This window comes from Diadema setosum, chromosome 2 (genome assembly GCF_964275005.1).
Source record: "Diadema setosum chromosome 2, eeDiaSeto1, whole genome shotgun sequence".
In the NCBI taxonomy this organism is placed as follows: Eukaryota; Metazoa; Echinodermata; class Echinoidea; order Diadematoida; family Diadematidae; genus Diadema; species Diadema setosum.
The window spans coordinates 24,933,756-24,955,244 of NC_092686.1; the positions used below are offsets into that span (position 1 = coordinate 24,933,756).

The 21,489-nt window shown below is 39.5% G+C and overlaps 2 protein-coding genes across 2 annotated transcripts in view; one reads left to right on the top strand and one right to left on the bottom strand.

Annotated features, from left to right (window-relative positions):
* Positions 1–1,601: 1,601 nt before the first annotated feature.
* LOC140243473 (solute carrier family 15 member 4-like) lies at positions 1,602–15,656 on the bottom strand. The gene is made up of 8 exons (XM_072323148.1): positions 15,164–15,656; positions 12,022–12,229; positions 10,889–11,064; positions 9,734–10,185; positions 8,139–8,325; positions 7,212–7,415; positions 3,821–3,952; positions 1,602–1,822 (listed from the first exon to the last, which is right to left on the bottom strand). Exons 1-8 carry the CDS (start codon positions 15,654–15,656, stop codon positions 1,602–1,604), a joined length of 2,073 nt encoding a protein of 690 aa, XP_072179249.1.
* Positions 15,657–20,013: 4,357 nt separating this feature from the next.
* Positions 20,014–21,489, top strand: part of LOC140243483 (transient receptor potential cation channel subfamily V member 5-like) — a 32,399-nt gene continuing 30,923 nt past the window's right edge. Inside the window, exon 1 of the mRNA XM_072323158.1 lies at positions 20,014–20,340. Within this exon, the coding sequence (XP_072179259.1) occupies positions 20,014–20,340 (327 nt within the window). The remainder of the gene's footprint in view (positions 20,341–21,489) is intronic.

Sequence of the window (21,489 nt, forward strand, 5' to 3'; positions counted from 1 at the left end):
AAAGTTGATAGGCACAACTTCACCCCCTAATACACATACATGCCAAGTTTCATTAGGATACCTCAACAGGTTTCGATAGTTACCTTGTCCACAAAATTCATTACGGACGGACGGAAGGACGGACGGACGGACGGACGGACGGACGGACAACCCGAAAACATAATGCCTCCGGCACCACTTCGTGGCGGAGGCATAAAAACACACGCACATAACGTGCTAAACGTAACAACTTTCACAGCCATATAAAGCTTTGCAATATGTTTTAATTTCTGACATTGGAGTCTCCATGTGGCGGAGAGAAAAAAAAAAACAACAAAGAATTACTGCTCATTGGTTCATGCCGAGCCGCTGCCATGGCAACTCCCTTCGCAGCAGGCCGAAGGCCGATACATCCAGTGACGTGACGTGACGCGACTCTCCTACATTATTTCATTAAGCTTTCGGCATTCTCGACATTTTGGCGGCTCCAAGTGTTGCACTAAACAAAATCATAACAAATAAGAATAAAAGACTCTTGAATTTTAAACGGAATTCCCTAGCTTATGTCCTGCCTGGTGCCTGCATCTTTAGGATAAGATGTTTGTTTGTTTGTTTGCTTTTGTTTTCCCCAGCAGCATCTCTCTCGGCACAGGGAATGATGGGAAAGCAATAACGGCAAGGCTCTCAGGAAGAGTAGTGATCACACTGAAGAGCATAATACCCTATTAGTAGATAAGACCATGATGTGACCGCCCAGCTCAAGACGCACAAATAAGTAGGCCAAAATGATTTTCCACTTTTCTTATACGTACATAAAGAGTAGCACTTAGCTTTAAGATGATCGATACATAACTTGTAAAAGCAATCCCAACTCATTCAAATCGTGATTGAAATACGGTAGAGTTAGGAGGAGCAGTTTCATAGAAAAGAGAGAAGGGATGATTTTAACGAACATTAGGGTCACTAAGGAGCACCGTGCAGTAGTGTCAGTGAAAACATGTTATATTTCACAGTGAAAGCAGTGCCTGTCAAGAAAAAAAAAATATGGTCCAGAAAACCTGCTATCATCTCGATTTCGGTTTGGTTCAATCTGCCAAAGATTGACAGTAGTTAGAGAAAATATTGCACTCCCAGATAAGATAAAAAAAAGTGAGTCTGTTAACCCGAATGACATACATTTTGTAGTTTAGTCCAATATATTACATAAAATCGAGCTGGGCTATGACTTATTACAATATCGAACATCATAATCCTTACTTATTCGCTTTCGACCTTTTTTACTGGTCTTCTTCAGGGCTGGATTTGTGGTAGTGGGCATGGTGGGCAGGTGGGAGTGAGTTGGGTCTGGTTGGAAGCGTCTTGTGTCGGTTGGGCACCATCAAACTCGACTCCTTCCACTGCCATATCACAACTCAAGTCTTGAAGAAGATCCGACCCACGAAAAGGTCAAAAGCTTGGCATCCAAAAGGCTAAGTGAACGAAACGGCAAATATCCCACTGGCTCTCTCTTAGTTATTCAATAATGTATACACCACACTGTCATAGCCTCTTCCAAGTACAGTCGCGACAAAATCATGGAAGTTATTATCGATACGTAGTGTCGAGAATGGTATCGTATCTGACTATGACGTCACTGCCGTCTGTGGTTGTTGCGGCTGTGTTGCGGTGTTGTTGGCGGTGGTGCCACCATCGTCCGCAGATTCATCCACCTGACCGTTGACGTAGTCAAATCCCTTAAAAAGCACGTAGAGTACAACGGTATTGACCGTGTTGATGGCCGCCAAAACCAGAAAGTAGTAGGCGAGGTGGCCGTTGTTGATATCAGGTGGATACCACTCATTCCCTGTAAACATTGGCGGTGATAATGAGAAGAAACGAGCTTAATGATGACATCATTCGGAAAATGATAATGAATGACAACAAAAATGAAAACAGAGAGAACACATGCAAGAAAAAAAAAAAAGCTTAAGTTAGCCGATGGTTGTCTTTGTATTAATATAAGTTTGGTTTGGTTTGGTTTTATTTCCCGTCATAAAAAGCATACAAATGAAATATCTTTACAAATATACAGAGTTTACAGAAATGCAATGTTATACAATCTATACAAACAAGAGAAAATTAATATCATTAAACAGTACGAGTATGAGTTTACAAACAGCGAACCGAAACAATAATAACAAAGACAAAGTGATAGATGAGATAGTGGAAAACGGCTGGAAAACCCATATTCAGCGACACTGATATATACAAGTCACTGGTCTTCCATGGGGACCAGAAGAAGAAGAAGAAAAAGAAGAAGAAGAAAAAAAAAATATAGAAAAAAAGTGGGAGGAAAGGGGGTAATATCGTCTTGTAATAACAATAATGATATTCAATATTATCTTCTCATTCAAATTAAAAATCGATATACAAATCAAAATAATCATTAATTATACAAACATCATACATGAAAAATCTTTGAATTGTTCATAAAATAGACACCATCAAGTCTTATTCAGTCTACTTGTTTAACAATAATCGCTTAAATGTTACAATTGTTGGGCAGTTACGAATACAAATGGGAAGACTATTATGCAACTTTATACCTCTATAAAAGATGTGCGTTTACAACTATTTGTTCGAGTGTACCTCGAAGCTAAGTGTACCTCGAAATATTTCTTTGTGCTATTGTTCTGAAAAAAAGAGAGAGCTTTTCACACGTGCTCATCCTTTCGCAGAATGCAGATAGAGTGTATAGTAGGTATTGAACTGGAGATGAATTAGCAGTCAGTCATACTGCGTAATAATAATTGTATTGTAGTTAAAAATGTGCTCTTTTCCTACATCGTCAGTAGTCCCAAAATGATTATGTTTCAAGCTGCAGGTAGTTGTCAGAGCTGCGCTCCTGCTGTCGTATGTTTTTATGTTCACAATAAGCTCTGTTTAGCTTGATGTCGTTTGTTTTATAGCTTGGGGTAGTAAACACACATAATATTCGCTTCGCCGTGTCTTGACTTTCTTAGCCTACTTTGACAGATAGAATGGATACTTCGATCGCATTGGTACGTTCAACACTTTACAAAATACCGATGGAAAGTACTTGAGGTTCACTTTAAAAAAAAAATTGTGTATGTGTTTCCCCTTTCCTGTTAAAAATTAGAAAGAATTACGAGCTATCATATTATAGCACATGTCTTTATCATGGATTAAGTGGCAGCAAATTATGTTTCTAACAGTTTGATATGGTATGAATCATTTGTTTATATGAACAATTCGTTACGAATAAGTTTACAGCCTGGTCCCGCACACGAGAAGACTGATAGCCGACCTCCAGCTACCAAAAAATACTGGTGATCATCAACAAACCAATCTGCGACCAAACACCAAAAGATATGATCGGTAACTGGATGCAGACGGATTGCCGACCGGTCGATAAACCATTAATAGGACGACCGGTCGGAAAGTTCCTTTCGGACGTTTTGCTAACAACAAAAAACCTAATGATGAATAGGCGACTGCTCGCAGAAAGGTTTGGTTGTGAAAAGGTCGGCAACTGGCCAGTGGCTGGTAGGCGACTTAATGGAAACCACTTGATTTTGTTTGTTTGTTTGTTTGTTTTTTGCGCTGGATCTATGTCCTTGTCACAGCCATTTTTTCTATCATCACATACATCTTATTCTCTCTCACTACGTCATTTCAGTTGCTTGTTCTGCTGCATAGGTGACAGCTGTGACAATTCGATGGCCTCAAATGAAATGCATAACTCAGTTATATCTACACCAGGGGGTGTTTCATCGCTGACAAACGTTGATGAAACACCCCCTGGAATAAAAACCGGACAGACCAAACAAACAGAACATACCTGCTGTAAGCGCGTTTATGGCGGGAACCAGAAGAATTCCAACCAAGTGACCCAAGGTGAAGTAAAAGAAAAAGATACCGGTCAAGGTAGCCGGGAGGAGCTGCAGCGACTTTTTGAAGGCGAACTCGAGTCCTGGATTGAGAGAGAGAGAGAGAGAGAGAGAGAGCGAGAGGGGGAGGGGGAGGGGGTAAGAGATTGAGAGTCACAGAGAGAGGGGGAGTGGAGAGGAATGGAGAGATGACACATCATAGAGTTGCCTCATACCTCGTCTATATTTATTTCATTCGTAAGCCCCAGTCACATATAAACACTGATCCTCAAGGATCTACACGGCAATCCCCGGATCATGCCGGAAATGATCCGCGGAATTTCGGGATAGTTTTGCCCTAGATGGAGTCTCGACGAGCGTTGATGACTGTACACACGGTATCAACACGGCAGCTACACGGATGAGGCCGGCCCAGCACGGCATCTACACGGCATCTACATGGCGCTTACACGGACCATGCCGGACCCATCCGGCGACTACACGGTCCTTGCCGGAAGAGCGTCTACACGGACCAACATGGCAGCTACCCTGATAGCAGAGACATGTCAGAACGACGTCTATTTCACGTCAGCGCTGTCGTCAGAAAGACGTCGTAAACTGTCGACAAAATTACGTCATCTTGCTCAAATGGAAGATGTAAAAAAGACGTCATATTTAGACGTCAGAAAGACGTCTAATATGTCGTCTTAACGACGTAAATAAACAAAGATAATGGACGTCATTTAAACGCCTTAGACTGACGCCAAAATGTATCTTTGCTCAAATGGAAGACGTCAAAAAGACGTCATATTTGCGACGTCTGTCTGACGTCTAGCTGGTCGTACAATGACACCTTAATGATGTTTAGATTACTACTTGAAAGACAAAATATCACGTCGTTCACACGCAATTTACACGTCATTAAGAATTTTCTATAATATGACCACCAAATATGACGTCTTTTGGACTACTTCTACTTCATCAAAAATACACGTCAGCTTAAGACATCTATATGACGTCCATTTTGTTTATTTTCATCAAAAAGACGATTTTTGACGTCAGATCTTGTCTTTAAATCAGAAATTTATACGTCTTTTCGGAGTCATTGTATAAGCACCAAGACGTCAAAAAGACGTCACAGATATGACGTCTTTTAGATGTCTTCCATATGAGTAGAAATGCGATTTTTTTTTTTGACGTCAGCTTATTAGACGTCTAAATGGTGTCGATCTTCTGTGATTATTTATGCCAAAAAGACGACTATAATGACTTCTAATTGACGTCATTCTGACGTGTCTCTAGTATCAGGGAATACGTCGCTAGGATGACGTGAAAAACACCTTAAAGAGCAACGTAAATTTGTCGTCATTTATTCGGTGTTAATATGACGGCATAAATATGTCCTGAATTGACGTAAATTTTACGTGTAGTAATACGTTAATTATATGACGTCGTAAGTACGTCGCAAAACTGACGTAAACTTTATATTATCAATTAGTCGCTAATATAACGTCAAAAATACGTTGCAAAGTGACGTAGATTTTACGGCAGTTATACGGTGTTAATATGACGTGAAGAATACACGCAAAACTGACCTAGATTTACGTCTTCTGTACGTCGCTTATATGACGTCATAAATGCGTCGCAAAACCAACGTAGATTTCACGTTATCAATACGTTGCTTATATGACGTCAGGAATTCGTCGCAAAACAAAGTAGATTTGACGTAACTATTACGTCGTTTTCTTGACGTGCAAATAAGTCGCAAAGCAACTTAGATCTTACGTCATTAATACGTCGTTAATTTGACGCGAAAAATACGTAGCAAAATTGACGTAAATTTTACGTCATTAATACGTCACTAACAATTGGTGAAACACATGACGGAAAACTGACGTAAGCTTTACGTCATTACGAGGTCCCTAACATGACGTGATATATACGTTGCAAAGAGACGTTGAAATCACGTCATTTTCCGGTCATTCTATGACGTGCGACCAGTTTTACCAGTTGCGACCAAATTAAGACGTCTTTTCGACGTCAGTCTGCTATGTGGGTACATGGACCAACGACAGCTACATGGACCACGTATGCCGGTAGACGAAAATCTGCCATATAAAGCGAGCTGATTTTAGATTTTCATCAATCTTCTCGTTCTCGTCACATAGGGACCATGTAGATCCGTGTTCATCCCTGTAATACCGTTTTTGAATGTGATGATCCGTGTAAATGCCGTGTGGCTGGCGTGTAGGTCCGGGTAGCTGCCTTGATAATCCGTGACTGTCTTTGGACTGCCAAGGATACTCACGGCGCCTACACGATCGTTCCATCGGGCAGCCACACGGACCTTTACGGCAACTACACCGCAGCCACACGGACTATCCCGGATTGCTCAGCCAACGCGGCAGTCCAAGGATGACGCCGGATATTTTTGACCTCCAAAAGTTGCCGTGTTGGCCTCCCGGATGTCCCCAGGTCTACACGGTCCTCCAAGGATGCCCAAGGCGTCAACACGGATCTCTCCCCGGATCACCCCTGATCAGATCCGGGGTGAGCCGGCATGTCTATGTGACTGGGACTTTACTTTGTAAACTCTGATATACTGTAACAAAGTCGGCCTTAGATAGCTTAGATTCCGAACTCGCAAAGAGGAATAAAAGGATAAGAGCTACGTCTACACTGATAGCTCAATATATAGTCTGCAGCTGTTCTTCTCAAGCTATATTGCCTCCATCTGTGGTGCGGATATGTTACGTTCTTTCTTTCGAATATTTTTCGAACTCTTTCCTTTCCTATATTGTTGTCGTTGATGAGAAATATATATTTTGTAGCCGCCTCCGAAGAGGTCGCCTGTAGTAGACATGAGGTTGTCATTTCAAGAGCCTTCGTCATAATTCATTTAGATTAATCACACAAGTCAACGTCAAGAAACCAATGCAAGCCAATTTCCCCAAGAAAAGCTCTCCGTATTCTATAATAGCCACACTCTAACTTTATAATCAGATTAAACTTTGCACCTTTACCAATGACACACTGGAAGCACCTTTACGGGTGCAACTTTGCACCTTTCAAACCAGTGTCACAACGGGAGCACTTTAAATGTACAACTTTGCGCCTTTTCTCGTCTGAAACGTGCAAAGTTGCACCAGTACATGTGTTCTTACTGTGTCATTGGTCTGCACCTTTCAAGGTGCAAAGTTGAAACGATTTTTCTTAGTGGGTACCAGTCTGTGTCCTGATTTGGCTAACATCTCTCATTTCCATAATTTCCTGTTATTTCCTTCTTTTTTTTAGCTCTAAATGACGTTTACGAATAATTGTTTGCCTCTAGCTTTATCTATCAAAGGGAACAAGCACACAAACCTGCAATGTATATGAGAACGTCGGCTAAGGCCATGAGTAGGTACTGTGGAATGATGTAGACCAGAGACAGATCGGACACGACATACTCGATGCCATCTGCGCTTGTGATTACCGAGCTCCCTCCATCGGCAATGATGTTCAGCCGAGCGCTCTCTACGGCAGCTGCAAATAAAACCGACAGCGTGGCGCACACGAGGCCCCAGACTGGTGCAAAGCAAACGAACAGGAGACAAGTTACTTCGAGCTAAAGGCACATGCAATTCAGTGAATGCTATAAGGGGACAAACCAATATAACTTACGACCGTGTGCCGTCACTATGTTCAATACAGAATATGTCCAACTCAAGCTTTCTCGTCCATTAACCAACGTACCTCTGGTGTAAATGTTGGATGATTTCTGGCCTCCCTTCAGAAACACAATCTCTGGTTGGAAATAATCTATTTGACCAAATCAAATCGCCGACGTTCTAAAGACGAAGTTTCCTCCATTAATTCATTCATTGATACTTTATTTTCATTTGCAAACAATATACATGATGGTATATACTTGTAACATATAATGTCACATGATCAGTAGAAATACATTTTGTTTCATTAAGGACTTGATGGAAATGAAAATTGAGGGGCTGCTAAAAAGCAGACTAAATATTGTTTTCTTCATCATTATTATCATCATCATCATCATTATCATCATCATTACAATCATCATTATCATCACCATCATTATCATCATCGTCATTATACCATGACCATCATCATCCTCAGCATCGTCACATCGTCGTCGTCGTTGTCATAATCCTCGTCATCATTACATTCATCATATTATTATGCAGTAGCATGCCTGTTACATAATTCGTTATTTTCAGTTAACACCGAACAGGGCCTCCAAAAACAATATTGACTGCATGCTTCAGTCTGTGGACTCACATGTTCGGAAGGACAGCGTGGTTGAAACGAGGCGCTCGCTGAGGTACGGGTAGACGTAGACATTGACAATGGGTGCCAGAGCTACCCCGACTGCCGGCAGGATGGAGCTCACGATGTCGGGAGAAATGGTGCGGCCGAAAATCTGTGGTCTGAGATGTTGGGCTTGCTCCAAGAAGGAGGACGATGTCTAAAATATTAAGAAGATAATATGATATGCAAATCTAAACTGTAACCCCAGTTCATGTTTCAGTCGTCTTCAACAGATGGAATGAAATGCAATATGGCTGCAAATCAAAAAGTAGAAGAACGGTAAAGACGTGGCACTTTAAACAAGTTTTCATGGAAAAAAGAAAAGTAAATAAAGAGTAGGAGAGAGGAGGGAAAGAACCGGAGAGAATGTTTGTGTTCACGGCACAACTAGATCATTGGTCTTAGCTTAAACAATTGTTTTATAGTACATCCTTAATTGCTAAAACCATCTGTGTAAAGTTTAAAATGTTTAAAGCGATTAGAAGGCATCTTGAAGGAAACCAAAGCCCTAAAATTCAAAACATGAATATTTGTTGAGTGAAAAAGCAGCAATATCAGTAGAACGCATCAGTTAACTTTAATGAAAATGTGTCAAAGTCGTATTACTACATCATAGCATCGCTAAAACAACTGTTCATACTTCTGCAGAATTTGGTTATTTGTTTCCACTGTCTGTATTTTGAGAAGAATGTGTTATATCCTCGGATATCCTTGCCTTTAATTTTTGTTTTCTATATTTTGGTCCTAGATGTTGCACCCGTGCTCTTCATCTGTTTTTTTATATACTCTGTACAGGACCTACGCTTAACAAGCTGGCTTTTAAGTAGGTTCCATCATATTTCTTTAGCATTTATAGGAATAGAGCCAAACTTAGGAAAATTGACCGCCATGTTGTATATGTTTACAATAATTTACTGTGCATCCCAGCCGGATATTGCGATTCACTTTATTTTATAATAATACATTTTTTATCATAACAAAATTCTATTTGATGTACATTCCTTCATTGAGAAATATGAACTTAAATTGAATTGAATTGAAAATTAAACAGTATACAACAAATCTCTTTCCAAAAGCATGGAAAATTATATTACCCTAACATATCGCATAACAGGTCGATGGAACGTGTTTTTTTTTAATTCTCCTTACGAAACGAATTATTTTCATTGTCCACAATGAAATAATGTAGTATAGGTTCTTTATCCAAGAATGACTCAACCGAAACTTTAAAAGTTCATAACTTTTGTCCAGATTATCCATTTTACCTTAAATTTTCACTGATTTTTCTACTAATATTGCCACTTTCCACGCAATTCATGTTTATAACTGGACTTTGTTTTCTTTTAAGGATTTAGAAACTTTCGAAGTCATTCATGGAAAGGCTATAAATTTTCAATGCTGAATCTAAACTGAAGTCTTCAAATGGAGCATAAAATGGATTACATGCGGTAGTTCGTTGGCTTACAGACTTCAGTAATACGACATTTCCTGTTAAAAAAAAAAGAAGAAAAAAGTTTGAAATCGGGATGATGTACTATAGCCAAACCAAGTACCCATCGGATTACCTGGTAACGTAGGATACCGTAAGGTAGAAGGGCCGAGAGCAGGAGAGAGGCGTATAAGATTTTCAGACTGGATATCACCATATCTTCTGAAATGCCGCTGACACTAGCAAAATCTTGCACATTGATCCTGCCATAGTACTTGGGTGGGGTCTCAGGAGATGGAGTTGGTGGGGGTGCGGCCAATAGTGCTGGTACCGGTTGTGATGTGTCTGTGGTGATACCGCCGTCGTTCGACGCGGTTGTTGGACCAGGATCGTGGACGCCGATTAGAGGGATGGTCTCGTCGACAACGACTTCCATATCATCGAGAACGGTGGATGACAAACAGCTCGGGCAGGAAGTACATGAGATCTTGTCTCGGATCCAGGAACAGAGATTGCCACATGTAGACTTGAGTGAGCCGGTAGCTGTTTTCTGTGCCACTTTGGCGACCGTTACAGCTGGTGTGGTACCTGTCCTCAGCGAGAAACAAATCCACTTAGTTATACTGCAATGCTTGATTATGCAAAAGCGTATAACAAATTTCGATGACTGCAATATCTACCACTTTCCTTTACAGATTAGTAACGTCATACAAATTTGCTGACGGGTATACTAGTTAACAGAATGCTACTGGTCAATTCGTTTTGGAGGAACTGAAATAAAAATGTGTGTAGGCCTACGTGATGCTGTGAGTTTTAACACTCTGTCACGTTGTCTCTTACGCAATAATAACATACAGATTGAACACAGATAAAAATAACGTTTGGTTTGAGTTACATCATGCAATTGAAACAATGATAAATGGAACCAGTCATGTACCCGTTTTGTTACCCTATGGTTAATCTTGTTGTTGTTGTTGTTGTTGTTCAGACAATAACTTCGAAAGGCTAAGCTGCTTTGAAATACCAAAGGAGTGGACTGACGAAACATGTCGTAACTTTTCACAATCGGAGAAAAAAAACCCCACAGAAATATGAATATCAACGTTAATTTTACATCTTGTTGGTGAGCCGGACACAGTGTTTTGTGATTTAGGAATCTATTCATAGCGTCGTCTTATTTTCAGAGAGAAACATCCAACTTTCGTGTTCTTTAAATATCAAAAGATTTGCTTCCATATTAAAACTGGTTAAAGCCCCTCAATGTGGCAGGTTATCACGGCTATACACTCACTGCAGACAGCTTGATGGGTCGTCTTGTAATAATTCTTGGCGTAAACGAAGAATGCCATGATTCCGAGGTTGACGATGACGACGATGACGAAGCCGACGAAGAAGGAGACTTTGGTTTGAACGAACGTCAGGCTGGTGTAGGCAATCAGAGGAGCAAGCTGTAGCGCGCTGTAGAGACTACAGAAGAGAACGAGCAAAATTAGTCTAAGTTCCAGACCGTCAACTCGTGCTAATTTATTTATTTAATTAAGTCATTATTTCGAAATATTCAGCCAGAAAAAACAAAACAAAACAAAACATTATGTTTTACACTGAATTTTGTCAGTCGCAGAAAATTTGAATTTAGTCATTCTTTTTCATTGTATCCGGTCAAGGTTGGCCAAAAGGAAAAATAAAACTCACAAATTAATAGGAACATAACAATGACCGAGTATTTCTGTCCCCTCTTATTGGTATACAGTGGCGGATCCGGGGGGGGGGGGCGCACCGGGCGCGCCCCCTTTATTTTTATGCTAAAACAAAATATAAAAAAAGAAAAAAATGCGGGGGGGGGGGGGAGGGGTGCGTCCGCCCCCTTTAATTTTGTAAAGGCGCCCCTTCTTTACGGAATTTCTGGATCCGCCCGCGGGTATACACTAGTGGATATAAAAAGTCAGTGTAGTGTGAATTGCCAGTGTGTGGTGATGCAGTTGATAATTATTCGTTCTCCCGAAGGTTTGTTAATCCACAATTGAAGAAAGGTAAGTAATTCCGAAGGATAGTTAAAAATCTCAAAATGGAAAAAGGTTTGTTATTTTGGAGGTTCGAAAATCAAGTTGATCCGTAAACGAAATAATGCATGCAATTCCGAAGGCTCCTCAGTACGCACTTTTTTTTTTTTTTTACTTTGTAATTTTTTTTTTTGTACTTTTACTTTTAGACTAAAAACCTTAGGAATAAAGAACCTTTGAATTAACGCCGCAGATGTTGCGATTAGCAACGATTTCAGAGAACGTTATTTCATTTTCGGACAACAGGACATCTTGGTATGAGGAATTTGTTTGTTTCAAAATAAAGAGCCGTCGGAACAATGAACCTTAGTTCAGTTTTAAAAATACAGCGTACGACAAAAGAAAAAAAAAAAAAACCTCTTACATGTGGAAAAATGTTTGCAAGACGGCATCACCGTACTGCTCAACCTGTGAGGCAGCAAACGGAGGTGCCGTTGTGTTGATGGCCACGACTCCCAGGCCAATCAGGAGCCGGCCGATGAAGTAATAGATTTGCCTCTGATATATGGGTAGACCGTACTGCGGACCATATTGAGCCCAGTCGAAGGTAATCAGAGGAAAAATGCAGGTACCTGTGGACGCAGAGAAAAGTAGAACCAGGAGATTGGTCAGGGTGGTCGACTTGTTATCAACCAAGTTGATCGGTCAATGTGTAGCGTAGATAGAGCAGACATGGTGAGGAATGTCATCTTATCTTTAAAACTTCATGTAGTGTAAAGTACGAAGAAGTGGCTCCTTTGTTTTCATCCATATTGTTTCTGTCTTTGTCCATCAGAGGGTGTCACTCGGTTAAGTTTTGTCCCTTTTTTATATGAAGAGACGGTCAGTAACAAATATGTACACAAAAGAGCAAAAGAAGGACGAGAGAAGAGTGCATGGTCTAATCGCCGTCACGCGAAAAATTTCACTCTAATGACACTTAGTCAGAAAATTACAACTACTATTGTTTCCTGACTTTTTGTCTCGCCCACCGGAGGTGAAGGCGAGACTAAGGGATCCAAATGGCGTCCGTCCGTCGTCCGTCCGTCACAAAATGTTAAAGTTTACCTGCAAGACTCTCTTATGATGCATAACTTGGCAACTGTTACAGCAATGGCAGCCACACTTGGGTGTTAGAAGCACTAGGGGTATCTTCATGTTATGGTGTTGTCGGAGGTCAGGTGATGATATCAAAGGTCATTTGAGGTCATATATTAAAGAGAATGTGCAAGACTCTCTTTTCTATGTTAACGTTTACCTGCAAGACTCTCTTTTGACAAATAACTTCACATAAGTTGCTTGGATTACAACCTAACTTGGGTCATAGATGCACTGGGGGTACCTTCATTTTATTGTGCTGTTGGAGGTCACAGGATAAGGTCAAAGGTCATTTGAGGTTATACGTTAAAGTTTACTTGCAAGACTCTCTTATCACACGTAACTCGACACATGTTGCTACAATGGCAATCAAACTTGGGTGATGGTAGATGTCTCTTGGGAAGTTGAAGGTTACCACAAGGTCAAAGGTCACAGACAGGGGTCAACGAACTTTTAGGGCCCAATGTTAAGTTTTTAGGGCGCATTTCGTTTATGGCTCATAACTTTTGATCCTTTGTCCGTTTGTGACCAAACTTGGATGGAAGATGTCCCTTGGGGAGGTGAAGGTCGTCACAAGGTCAAAGGTCACAGACAGGGGTAAAAACTTTTAGGGCCCAATGTTATTTTTTAGGGCGTGTTTTGATTATGGCTCGTAACTTTTGATCCCTATGTCCGTTTGTGACCAAACTTTGACGGTCCTTGGGGAGTTAAAGGTAATCACAAGGTCAAAGGTCACAGAAAGGTGTCAACAAATTTTTAGGGCCCAATGTTAAGTTTTTGTAAGATTATTTGTAGTTAAGTATATGTAAGATTATTTCACGAAATGTTGGTACATGTATAATCAACAAGATTAAATTTTGTCTTCCTTTGTCGTCCCTGCTTACATTATATTCATCCCTCATATTGCCTTATCTAAATTACGGTATTCTTGTATAGGGAAGTATCAAACTCTTTTAGATAAATTACTTCTGCTACAAAAGAAGTCACTGCGTATTATATGTCACACTGCATATTTGTCTCATACTAATCCGTTATTTTTTGAAAATAAAACATTTAAAATTAAAGATTTGTATTTGTTTAATTTAGGACAATTTATGTATAATCACAATAAAAATAATCTTCCATATAATTATATTTGAATCAATGTTTTCAAAAATCAATCCGTTCATAATTATCCTACAAGACAATCCAATGAATTTCATTTGCCATTTTTTAGGACTTTGCTGGCTCAGCAAACCTTCATCTACGATGGGCCAAAGTATTGGAACTCACTTCCCAACGACATAGTAACAGCACAAACTTTGAATTCTTTCTATTGAAATCTTATGATATACAAACAAATGAGGTTCGGTTTTATTGTCTCAATCAAGTCATCTTTTTTACAAGTATTAAGATATCACACAGAAATCATCTTTTAAAGAAAATAATCTGTTTAACATAAATTTTCCACAGATATTTCTTTTATTGTACCAGACAACAGTGAGTCTATTCTCTTTCTCTTTTTTTATATCCGTTCATATGCATTCATACTGGTATATGCACCCAATCAATCGCAATATCAAACCAGGGAGCGTTTTATCGTTTTATCAATGCATTTACATCATGAAGTACAGTATGCTTGTGTCCACGATGGCGTGTGTTGTACCATAGTCTCATTTCCCCTCTTTTCTTCTTTTTCCTTTTTTTTTCTTTCTTTTTTTTCCTTTCTAAGTTAATTTCATGTCAGTTGACATTGGTTTCTTTGATTTTGTGTACGTATTTTCCGAGGGTCCCATACCCTACAAGCTTTGCTTTTTAGTGGGACCCTCCATTTCCATTCTAATCTTTGTATCATGTATATGTATATACCTTAGAAAGGAATTTCTGTTGTTACTCGTGACCACTTGTTCGTTTTCTTTGAAATTGTTACAAATATGTTCTGTAAATATGTATATAATTTTCCCTGCTTATTCAATGGAAATGGAAATAAAATTGAAATTGAAATTGAAATTGAAATTTTATGGCGCATTTCGATTATGACTCATTACTTTTGATCCCTTTGTCCGTTTGTGGTAAATGTCCCTTGGGGTGTTGAAGGTCACCACAAGGTCAAAGGTCATAAGCAGGTCAATTAACTTCTGGGAGTTATAAAAAAATATTAATTCCTTGTACGCGAATGGGCGAGACACAATTTGGCACTTGCCTTGTTGATGAAAATAACTGTTTGCGTATATATACATACTTTTAGGGGCCACCAAAGTCTTTCCTGCGTCTCTCTTCTAATATCTCATTTTTTTTTCTTTCTGTTCTTCCTCCTATCCCTTACATATTCTTCTGCTTAATTCTCTGCTTCTTATTCCTTATGCGTTCTATGTTAGTTGCTGTTTTTGCCTCTTCAGTTTGTGGTTTGAACACACTGCACACTGCACTAGAGCTAAGACACCACTTACCCAATAAGCAAGATACACCACCCACGTGCATTACTGAGTACGGCCCCGTGCACGAGTCAGATATCAGTCCAATGATGGGGAAGAGGAGGATGTTGATGGCGAAGATAATGATCTCAGTGGTTTGGGCTTCGGAATAGCCATAGTGGAGGAATTCCTTGGAGAATAAGGTGAGGTTGGTGGCCACGGAGAAAAAGATGAGTTGGGCGGAAAACGCCCCCAAGACGATGAAGAAGGTGTTGTATACAACCTCCTTCGGAACCGGTGCATTGCCGTCTGTACCATCTACCAAGTCCCCGAGGTGCGACGCCATGTCGGAGAAGAAGCCCCCTACGACTGGTGGAGCGTCTTCATCCACAATACTAACGACTTCAGAGACCGCATCCTCGGCTGTAGCTGAAACACTGTTATCCGCGGTGTTGGTTGCTTCCTTCGCCTGAGACGATGTTGGTGGCGCAGAATTAGACTTCGTGGAAGACGTCAGATCGGAAGACATACTGTCTAAGTTTGCTCTTTTGCTTGTTATGGGTTTGTATAATAGTTTATCCGTATGTTTGTTATTCCGACCAATAAAGATCTATTTATGAAGTTAGGAAACACTTTATAGGCGCCTGTTTCGAAATAAAGCAAACGGAAGTGTAATCTAGCCTGGAGAGGTCTTGCTGAGCACTTTCAAAGGACGTTCCTTGTTCCTGCCGTCAAGCAGAAGTACTGGTTGCATAGGGTTCAGTTGATATTAGACGTCCTATCCATGGTACGTATCTTCCCTAAATGTAAACAAATACCTACACGCACATTAAAAGCTATTACTTTTTATTGCTACAAACTATCATTTGATTCGCGGCAGAGTGCACTGCTCTTAATTCTTTTCCAAATGTCTTGTCAATTTTGAAGACCGACAGTAGGCACTAGTAGTTTCACTCACCGCTTCTCACTATAGGGCGAATTGAATTAAAGAGAAAATGACTGACGACGAAAGCAGACGAAAAAAAAAAACCCCATTAAGTATAGAAATAATGAAAAGTAGTATTATAAAATGGCGACGAAGAAAAACAAACTCTGTTCTTGTAACTCATGTTTTTTTTCTTCTTTATTGCTTATAGTTGATGAGTGTTACGTTTAATAAGAACGTGACGTCATTTAATTTCCTTTTCCTTTGTGTCTACAGTATTTGCAAATTCTAGATTTCACTATTTCAATCTCAACATACATTTCGTTTCATTTTAAACAAAAAATACAAATATATAAGCCATATAATGCTGATTAAAAAAAATGCACATGTTCTAAATATGTCGAAATTACAATGATAATAGATTGTAAAGCAAAAATACATGATGTTTACTCAATAATGTTGAAAATGATTGTTAACTGAATTAAAGGGATGGTATAGTTTTGGTTGAGGTGGGAACGCTGGTTTTAACTTTTTGCGAAATGATCAGAAACTACTTAGCCTACATAAAATATTAAAGAGCATACAATTCTAAAAGGAATTAAAAGTTTATTTGATGGAAATCGATTTTGAAACGGCTGTATATATTATATATATGAAGTGAAAAAGTGGTCCTAATAAAAAGTTGGCCCACCTTTTCATAGGAGATCTATTTTAAAACCAATTTTCGTCAAATAGACTTTAAATTTCTCTCAGAATTGAATGATCTTTAATATTAAATCTATAGGTTGTTTCCTACTATCTTGCAAAAAGTTAAAAAAACCTGAACCCCTATCTCAACCAAAACTATACCATCCCTTTAACATCTCAAAGAGTCACATAGTTCAATAAAGTCCTTGCAAAATTTGCAGTTTTCGTTAAGTCCAAGAATTGCAGGACACTTAGGGATATTTATGTTAGCCGGTTAAAATACAATGTAAGCTTTACGTAGCTACCAGAAAGGCACTTTCTGACAATGTTTCTTACTGTTAATTCTCAGCAGTAAGGTCGTACATGTTACCGGTGACATTGACATTGTGGACAAACGAAGGTATGAGAGCAAACACTCACTGAAACGATCATTAATTTCCTCACAGAGTCAAATAAAATTGATTTGAATACACTCAATTTTCCCTATATCCAAGTGATAAACGGGAGACAGTAATTTGGCCTCGTCAGCGTCCTATTACATGAATATGAGAATTTGGCACAAGTTTGATATAGACGGTTCAGACAGAAATGTTGTTATGACTCTTGAAGAGTCATATTTCATAGCCTAAATGGTTACAAACAAGCAACCACTGCATTTCCATGCAAACAAAGGAAAGCCAAGTTTGACGACATTTTGTGTGTGGTGTGTGCGTGCGTGTGCGTGTGTGTGTGTTTGCTGAACCTGAACTCTAAATAAGCGCTGACATCCATCAATATGATAATTATGCTCTGTGCTTCATGTCGACTGGCACACTGACTGCACTAACTTTCTGGAAATTGTGCTGGTAGTGTGTAAATGATATGGCAGTATTGCTGACGCATATCGAGGATGTCGAGTTTAATGTCAAAGGGATGCCAACATTGAACGAAAGTGAGAGAGACAGTAGTGACAATGAGAATAGATAGAATGAATAGATAATTACCATGACAACGGAAGATGTAAAAAGTAGGCATGAAAGTATGATAACCGCAACTGCATAATCCTGCTAAAGATACCCGGTAAAGAAGTGTCGATTTCTCTGTTTGATATGAAGACTATACGTTTACATTTTGGCAACTCAATCTACGATATGAAAGAAATATTGACGACAAGCATAGCTACCTTAATGTCAACTTTCCTTATCGTCAGTTTTCATCCATCAAGTGTGCAATAAATACTTTGGGGTACTCAAAGTTATGCACATCTTTGCCAGATATAATCAACCGCCAATCTTTAGCCGCAATGAACCTTGTTGTTGTTGTTGTTGTTGATGATGTTGTTGATTTAAACATTGGAACTGATAATGGGATTGCACTTTCAAGACCCTTGATGAAGATGAGATCAGATAACTGACCGGTTAAAGCTGCTACCAGCAAGATCGATTGGTAAAATGCCTATGCCATAATATTATGCTTGACGAGAAACTACCTCCACAGCCCCCCCCCCCCACCTTGTGACTAGAAATAACAACTCATTGGCATTTAAACGGAAAGAGGACGACTACTGAGGAAATAATTATGCCCCTTTGAATGGCACTGAACAAGGCATATCTTTTTTGGTAGTGAAATGTAGGCAAAAATGGGTATAGACGAAACGGAACATTGTACTCCTTTGGCGTTTGGCTTTATGATCATTATATCAATGTATATGCGTATAATCATATCTTACGAGTAAGCCGTGTTCGGTGGCTTGTTACAGGTACATTGTGTTTCATCATACTTATTCCTGGTCACTAAACTTTTAAGTCGCATACTTGAACATATCACCCCGCCCCCCTTTATGTGCAAACTAAGGGGGTTAATTTCCTCTCGAACTTTTCTTTATTGATATTTGTTTGTGGGAGGGGAGGAAGGGAAAGCGATTTCCGTATTTTAATGATTCTATAGAGCTCTCTACATAGGAACTAATAGCACTAGTTATTGGAACAAAAATAATCTGTTACACTGATAGACATGATAGACCCAAGCTGTAACTTCATATGTCTACACATAACCATAGGACGACTTACGCATCCCTCTACATAATGCAAATTTCCTTGAATTTCTTGTTGTTTTGCTGCTGCTGTTGCTTTTCAGCTCTGATTAATATTAATTGACAGTTTTCCCTTGATGAAATAAACAAAATTTAGTTAAATGAAATGATCTACCTTCTTATCATGCCATACGTCACACTATATTTCCTTCCCGAGGCTCGTGAAGTAAACACACAACTTTTTCACGCTTGCAAAACCTAAAACACTCATTCGTCTTTGGTGTGACGCACACTTTGTTTCATAATCTAACATTCTTGTTGCTTGAAGATTATTGGGACATAACATTACGTCGCAATATATGATATCTTAAAACAACATTTTAGTTGTGCTAGTATGTGTTTTATTCACTAAATGCATTTCGCATGTAGAACTATGGCTGTTAGGAATGGCGCTATCACAGTGTGCGTTTATCATAATTAGTGACACGGGTAAAGATTATTATCATCTACTGTCAGTTCACAATCATTGCTATTACTATAGTAATCTGTTTAATCATAACGACAACAGCCACTATAGTCACGAAAATTGATAATAGTGATCATCGTATAAAATGATCAACTTTAATCACAATAATTATTTGAAGACCACATAATAACGATGATCTATTTTATTATAGTGATATGATGCAATAACCAAGGTTTCACAATTCGCTTTCGAACTAAATTATAATGATTATAAGCGTGTAGGCAAGATAAGCGTGGAAAAATTGCCAGGTGTATTGTATGAACTCTGATGGTCCCCCATCATCCTGCTCACGTAAGTGTGACGAGCAAACGAGCGAACTTCAGGCGATGTGAGTGCGCCGCTCTCGTAATTTCACATCTCCGGTGCATCAGGGGATGGAAGAGCTCTGCCCCACGAAGGTGAGCAGATGACCAATCGGGCAAGCTCGCTAATGGAAGATAGCTCGATTTCCGGCTCGGGGTTAATGCGGTGTGCTTGATTGAAACTGACTTTTCTCGAGAACAAGCCGTCATTTAGACGCGTAAACGGGCTTTTCACCGGAGTACATCGTGAATTATTATAGCTTGGATGGTTATCGCAAAAACGAAGGGGTATACTGCAGGGCGACCGATGGAAGATGATTCTTACGTCACGATACTAACGAAAACTTGTATTCGCTGCTCGTAACAGCTGAGATCCGTGACGATTGTTTTTTTTTTTTTGTGACGAGGAAATTTGTGACGGATTCAGACTGAGAAATGAATAATCGCTCAAAGCATGGACTGTTCCACAGATTTAATCTCCGGGTGCACACGGCCATCGCCAACGCCTTCCATTCCCGGGCCGACTCGGTGGCATGGCGTCGGCAGAACATCGGACACCAGACCAACCCCATGTACAACCATGTGTACCTTGGGGGCATCGGCACCTTAATCGACCACTACGAGCAACGGAAGAGCGACGAGGAGTTTCGCAAGCTTCTGGTGAGGAAGTTCGAGCGCTGTCTCTGCAACCGCGGCGCCGGTAAGATGCTGACGAAGCTAGAGTATGCCCGCTTCTGGAAAACTCTGAGAAATGTCGATACGGTAAGACCTCCTTATCTCCAAGAATCATTGATAGGAAATAAGCTATTTTTCGATTTGAAGCAAATTGCATGCAGATGTTATGTCAGTTATGTATTTTTCATTTTTTTTTTTTACATTTTCAATACTTTCAAAACCTAACGCACATGCTCCCCTTTTCACAACCCTTATTCCCCTTGTAAAATAGTAATAATGTAAAAAAAGGGAAAGAATGTATGGCTTGTTCTGTCAAGTCATCGCAGCCAGAGGCTGACTTGTGAATGATTAAAAATTTAAATTTAGATAAAATTATAATTTAAATTTAAATTAATTTGAAAAGACAATAAGAGGGGGTGAATAAAATTACAGACTGAACATCATTACTTTTGCGAGACATAGACTTCTACAAGATTAAACGACAGGAAACTTGCATAACCCCAAATCCCGAATATCACAAATTATGACTCCTAACTTATGCCACAATAATACTAAAATGTAAACCCCTATTTTGGATCAAAAGTGAGAGAAGATAAGCGAGCTTTTGCATCTATACTTGTTCTGGCGATCGGAGAACGGAGATCGATGTGCGAATAGTCGGTATCCACAGGATGAGATTTTTGTGGACAATAAAAACTTTCAATCTTATTGCTTTTCCGTAAAGGCCCAGTGAAATTCTCTTCAAAATTTTGCTGGTATCGCCCATATCTTGCAATGGGAACGCATGCATTAAACTTGGAGACATTATTTTGTAAAAGCGATTAGTGGAGGAAAGTCTGTATTATGAGTCGGTATAATATATTTACATGTATAATGCGTGTTTGATTATCTTCTTCGTGATAATATAGGCCTATGTGTTAATGTGTGTGTGTGTGTGTGTGTGTGCGTGTGTGTGTGCATGAAATACAGACCAACATTTTTTTTTTTATCAATTTCTGCCCATCGTACGTTGTCGTAATCCCGTGGGGAGTTGACAAAGACATTTTCTCAGTCATTTGATTCTCTTTCACTCTTTCCGTCGACAATTAGGTGTGTGCAAACCTCTATAGACACGTGATAGAATGAGTATACACTCAAGGTAATGGGGGGGGGGGGGGCATTTCATGTATCGTTTATCTGATATTTTTCTTGAAATATTTGCTCTCAGCCAATCAGATGTAAGGATTTCGGTATTAC